The 6478-nt window shown below is 28.0% G+C and overlaps 1 protein-coding gene across 1 annotated transcript; it reads left to right on the top strand.

Annotated features, from left to right (window-relative positions):
• Window positions 1-4782: 4782 nt before the first annotated feature.
• On the top strand, window positions 4783-5946 carry LOC119663046 (putative nuclease HARBI1). Its single transcript, XM_038072710.1, has 3 exons — window positions 4783-4914; window positions 4987-5395; window positions 5443-5946. Exons 1-3 carry the CDS (start codon window positions 4802-4804, stop codon window positions 5944-5946), a joined length of 1026 nt encoding a protein of 341 aa, XP_037928638.1. The 5' UTR covers window positions 4783-4801.
• The last annotated feature ends 532 nt before the right edge of the window (window positions 5947-6478 follow it).

Below are 6478 nucleotides of genomic sequence, written 5' to 3'. Positions count from 1 at the left end.
CAAACGTATCGATAGAGCAGGCTAAAACTAGTACATTTTTAAGTTAATTTTATCTAATTTGTTGATCGAATAAGATATATAGTATTATATGTCAATCGTCTAAGAAAAATTCTAGTTTTTTATATAAATAATATTTTAGAAGCAGCAAGTTTAATAAAAATTCGACGCTAAATATTTTGACATATAATATCCTACACTTATCAATGCAATTTCAACTGTTGTGCATAAATAAGTTAGCGCACATTTAAATTAATTATATTTAATTTGTAAATGCTCTATTTTTTCTAATAATTCTAATAATTAAAGTATTATATTCAAAGTTTATTCTATACTAACATTTTTTTGACTTTTGGTATATGTTTTATGTAAGATAAAAAGTTTTTCTTTTCAAAGAAAATTAATTTCTGAACTTTGACACTCGATTACTTTTAAGTTAATCGACCAATCTATAAATATGAAGACATTAAATGAAAGTTTGAAGTGTCCTCTTTCGATTAAGTTAATTTGAAGAAAAATGGTACCTCTGCTTTTAAAGATATAATTAATTTTGTAAAGCGACCTATTTTTACAAAATTTTATTTTCCTTATTTTGAAGAAAATTTTCTCTATATTATGTAAAAAGCGATTATATTTAGAAAAACAAACATGTTTTTTTTGTTATATGCTTTTTAGTTCATAAGCATTTTTGGTTAAGTAACATAGTTTTAATTAAATAATGTTTGAAAATGACATCTCTTCCTTCATCGCAGCACTGCTCCTAAGTTAATCAAACAATCTGTATAATCTATTGCATTATATCAAAGGTAATTTTATATGTGCGTGAAGATAGCGTCGACGATAAGTCCAAAATGGAATTGGAACATTTTTCGCCGCATGAAAAATGCAGTATAGTTTAATTAAGGAAAAATTTATTATTTTATTAAATTTAATGCAGCAAAAGGCATTATTAAGTAGAAAATTGAATTAATTTACTATCTACATTCAACTTTTATGTGTAAATGATGTAATTTGTATGAAAAATGAAAAATAAAAATCAACCCCAAAAGATGGGGTCACTAATTTATTAATAACTTTTAAACTAGAGGCACCATTTTTTTCTTTTATAGCTCATTCGAAAGAGGATAAAATTACCTTTCATATAATGCAAAATTTTGTATAGGTTGTTCGATTAACTTAGGAGCAGTACTGCGATGAAGATAGAGATATCATTTTTAAACATTATTTAATTAAAACTTTGTTACTTGACCAAAAATTATGAACTAAAAAGCTTATAACAATAAAAAATATGTTTATTTTTCTAAATATAATCGCTTTTTACATAATATAGAAAAAATTTTCTTCAAAATAAGGAAAATAAAATTTTGTAAAAATAGGTCGCCTTACAAAATTAATTATATCTTTAAAAGCAGAGGTACCATTTTTCTGCAAATTAGATTAATCGAAAGAGGACACTTCAAACTTTCATTTAATGTCTTCATATTTATAGATTGGTCGATTAACTTAAAAGTTATTGAGTGTCAAAATTCAGAAATTAATTTTCCTTTAAAAACGACATTTTTCTTATAAAAAGCATATCCCAGAAGTCAGAAAACAGTTTATATATAAATAACTTTCAATACAATACTCTAATAAGCACAATTATTTGAAAAAAATCGAAATTAATTTAATTTTATTAATTATTTAAAAAATCTGTACAAAGTTGGTTAATAGATGGCATACCATCTTAAATTAAATTCGCTGAAAAATTAAAATGGCACTGAAAAACATAATGTACAGTTGCAGAGTTATTGGTAAGTCCATGGTACTGCAAAAGAAAAGCTAACGTCGAATTTTTATTAAACTTGCTGCATCAAAGATATTATCAAAATAAGAAACTAGAATTTTTTCTAAAACGATTGATATACAATATTGTATATCTTATTCGATTAACAAATTATATATAATTAAATTAAATGTGAACTAACTTGGGCATGCACAACAGTTGAAATTGCGTTAATGATATATGTGGGATATTAAATATCAAAATATAGTTAGCGTCGAATTTTTATTAAGATTATTGCATCTAAGATATTATTTGAACAAAAAACTAGAATTTTTCTAAGCCAATTAATGTCTAATATTATATATATTGTTCGATTAACAAATTAAATAAAATTAATTAAATTATGCGCTAACTTGTGAATGCAAAACAGTTTAATTTGCATTGATGATAAATTTGAGAAATTTAATGTCAAAATATAGTTAGCGTCGATTTTTTATTACGATGTCATTTCAAATTTTAATTAATTAAAACATTATTATTTAATTAAAAACTATGAAATAAAAGACAGATAACAGTAAAAAATATGTTTGGTTTTCTAAATATACTTAGTTTTTATATAGTATAGAGCAAATTTTCTTTAAAAATGGAAAGCAAAAATTTGTAAAAACGAGGTTGCATTACAAAATTAATTATATCTTTAAAAGCAGAGGTACCATTTTTCTGCAAATTAGCTTAATCGAAAGAGGACACTTCTAGCTTTCATTTGATGTATTCATATTTATAGATTGGTCGATTAACTTAAAAGTTATTGAGTGTCAAAGTTCAGAAACTAATTTTCTTTGATACAAAATTAATTATATCTTTAAAAGCAGAGATACCATTTTTCTGCAAATTAGCTTAATCGAAAGAAGACACTTCTAGCTTTCATTTGATGTATTCATATTTATAGATTGGTCGATTAACTTAAAAGTTATTGAGTGTCAAATTTCAAAAACTAATTTTCTTTGATACAAAATTAATTATATCTTTAAAAGCAGAGATACCATTTTTCTGCAAATTAGCTTAATCGAAAGAGGACACTTCTAGCTTTCATTTGATGTATTCATATTTATAGATTGGTCGATTAACTTAAAAGTTATTGAGTGTCAAATTTCAGAAACTAATTTTCTTTGATACAAAATTAATTATATCTTTAAAAGCAGAGATACCATTTTTCTGCAAATTAGCTTAATCGAAAGAAGACACTTCTAGCTTTCATTTGATGTATTCATATTTATAGATTGGTCGATTAACTTAAAAGTTATTGAGTGCCGAAGTTCAGAAACTAATTTTCTTTGAAAAGAAAAACCTTTTATCTTAAAAAATCATATACCAGAGGACAGAAAAATTTTAGTTCACAATAAACTAAAAAAAAATAGAATATTCACATATTAATTATAATTAATTCAAATGTGCGCTTACTTATTTATGCACAACCGTTAGTAAATTTCGTTGATAAATTTGGGATATTTATATGTCACGAATTTTCATTAAATTTACTGCATCTAAGATATTATTAAAATAAAATTATAGAATTTTATTTTAGACGATTTATATATAATATTATAACCTTGTTTGATTAACTAATTAAATAAAATTAATTTAAAAATATAATAACTTGGGTCTGTACTACCGATAGGTTTTTTTTGACATATTTTAAACCACTAGACTAAATTATATACAGAAATCTTAAAATTCTGTAGTCCTATCAATGATATCCCCAATATTTATTACAAATAAATAAGCAAGTGTATGCATATCGATGTGATTGTTAAGAAGTTTGTTAATTAAATAATTAGTAAAGGATCTTATACAAATAATTGTTAGCTGAAGAACATAATGACTCAATAGACCTAAGTCTATTGAGTCATTTAATTTTATAAGTAATTTTGTTTTTGCATGAAAATTAGGTTTTAAAATTTTTAAAAATTTAAAAACAAAATTTATTTTTCATCAAATATATTTATTTATTATTTATTAAATTAATTAAAAACTATTAAATTTATTTTTTTAAAGAAAAGGATATAATTTATATTTATATATAATTTATATTTATATACAATATTATTTAATATTTTATATTTAAAATAATTTTCAAATTATTATTTTTTCCAGGTCATTTGCCAATTGATCACCTCCACTATTGCGCTGAGGTTGTTGCGGCTGCGGGAGTTGTTGTCTCCGTTGCGGCTGCGAGAGTTGTTGTATCCGTTGCGGCTGCAGCAGATGCTGTCTCGGCTGCGACAGGTCGTATGGTTGCTGCTCCGGCTGGTATGGATGCTGCTCCGGCTGGTATGGATGTTGCTCCGGCTGGTATGCTTGCTGCTGCGGCCACGGCTGGAATTGATGCAGCTGGTATAGTTGTGGCTGCGGCTGCGGCTGCAGTTGGTATGGTTGTGGCTGCGGCCACAGCTGGTATTGTTGTGGCTGCAGCCACAGCTGATATTGTTGCACCGGTACCGGCGGTGCCGACTGGGTTTGACTGGTTGGCTTTGGCCCAGTCACTTTTTTGTTTTGGTGATTATCTGAAATGAAAAGATATGTTATAATTAATAAATTTATTTCTATTTATTCTAATTTTTTTTTTTAAATATCTCTTTTTAAATTATACTCACATTTTTTGGTAATTTTTTTTTTGTTAAATTTTTTCTTCTGCTGGCCCTAAAAAAACAGAAATAATTTTTTTCAAATAAATTTCAAACAAATAAAATATATATGTATATAATAAGAATAAATAATGTTAATGCGTATAATAATTTTTTAAAATTGTTACATTCAGGCATGCTCTGAATTTCGACTTCATTTCAAATCGAAATTCAATTTGAAACGGAATGAACCCGTTTTGGGTGTTCCAGAAATCGAATATTTTCATGCGGTTTCAAAATGAACTCAAAATGAATTTAAACATCTGTTTGTTGACGTTTTGTAAAATATTCAATGCTCTTAATTGAAATTTTTAAATTTTAATAAGTAAAATAAAAAAAAAACAGTTTTTATAAAATGTTCGGAATGTTAGCATTGGTGGCAGCTGAAAATAATAGTCACACAAATGAAAAAATAAAAAGACGGATTTTAAGAGATTGCAGCAATCCGTTAGATTTGAATGAGTCGACGTAAGTGGCTAATTCATACTGGATGAAACAACGAAAAACAACGAATACTTTTAGCTTTATAAATTATTACAGGGTGAACAAAGATGCTTTTTGCATGCTGGTAAAAGTCGTAACACCGCACGTTAAGTTATCATCCATACCAAGTTCTATTCAGTTGGCCTGCACATTGCGTTTTTTAGCGGAAGGGGGCTTTCAAAAATCGGTAGGCATCGACAAGCAAATAGCTTTGGGTAGGAGCACTGTTGGAAAAATTTTGACAAATGTTATCGCAATTTTGGAAAGGCGCATCTGCCCATCATGGATAAAATTAGAAATGTCGGACGCTGAGCGGAGTGCGTCTAAGCGCCACTTTATGCAAAAATTCGGGATTCCGGGTGTGGTAGGTTGTGTGGACGGAACACATATAAGAATGACAAAGCCTCATCGTGACCACCACCTTTTTTATAATAGGAAAGGCTATTTCAGCATTAACGCCATGATAGTAAGGACTTTCAAGTTCTTTTTGAAATTTCTTTTCAATATGTACAGATTTGCGACTACAAAATGACGATTAGAGCAGTGAATGCTAGGCGCGCTGGTTCTAGCCACGATTCACTAATATGGTGCGTAAGCAAGGCACACGACTACTTCCGCCAGTGCTATGAGAGCGGTGAACGTGGAAGTTGGCTTTTAGGAGATGCTGGCTACTCCCTTCAGCCATTTTTGCTAACGCCATACAGAGATCCGCAGCCTGGAACGCAGGAGCATAAATTTAACGTGAAACACGCATCTGCACGCAATGTTATTGAACGAGCAATTGGCGTGTTGAAAAGCCGCTTCAGGTGTCTAGCCCGACTTCTTCAATACCAGCCCGAAAAAGTTTCCAAAATTATTAATGTATGCTGTGCGCTACATAATATTTGTAGATACTACAAGGTACAGAATGTCGAAGATGTTCACTTTGCTAATGAAGATGAAGAGAAACTAAGTGAAATATCGGCTAGTAGAGAAGCAAATACAATAAGAGATGACATTGCTAATAGCTTGCGTTAGTAGTATTTAAGGAAAATTTTTATTAAAACAAAAAAATGAATAAATTCTTAAAATATTTTATTTTATTTATTGGAGCTTAAAATTAAAAAAAAAAATTATCAAAATTATATTTACATAACTTGAAACTGATTTAATTCAAAAAAAATGTAATTATACTTACATGTTATTTTCACTACTTTTAAATTCACAACTATTTCGATATGTGGTTTTAATCACATGTTTTTATGCGAATTCGATTTCTAGAGCAAGCAAATTCATTCGATTTCATTTGTGAAATCGCAAATGAAATGAAAAAAGCAGAGCACCAAAATGTGAATTTAAATTGAAATCGAATTTTTTTATGCGGATTCGAATTCTAGAGCATGCCAGATTAACAGAACAAAAAAGTGTTAGTGTTGATTTTTATTTTTAAAATTTATTTTATAAATTTTATTGTTTCTGAACTTCGGCACTCAATAACTTTTAAGTTAATCGACCAATCTATAAATATGAATACATCAAATGAAAGCTAGAAGTGTCTTCTTTCGATTAA

The sequence above is a fragment of the Teleopsis dalmanni genome, unplaced genomic scaffold (assembly GCF_002237135.1).
Source record: "Teleopsis dalmanni isolate 2A unplaced genomic scaffold, ASM223713v2 unscaffolded_contig_0098, whole genome shotgun sequence".
In the NCBI taxonomy this organism is placed as follows: domain Eukaryota; kingdom Metazoa; phylum Arthropoda; class Insecta; order Diptera; family Diopsidae; genus Teleopsis; species Teleopsis dalmanni.
This window is presented reverse-complemented; position numbering and strand designations above follow the sequence as displayed.

Excerpts from the sequence above, each read along its gene's own strand:
- LOC119663046 (XM_038072710.1), top strand. The coding sequence starts at position 4,802 with ATGTTCGGAATGTTAGCATTGGTGGCAGCTGAAAATAATAGTCACACA. Across the intron at positions 4,915-4,986 it reads TTAGATTTGAATGAGTCGAC|GGTGAACAAAGATGCTTTTT; the intron begins GTAAGTGGCTAA and ends AAATTATTACAG. Across the intron at positions 5,396-5,442 it reads TCAGCATTAACGCCATGATA|ATTTGCGACTACAAAATGAC; the intron begins GTAAGGACTTTC and ends CAATATGTACAG.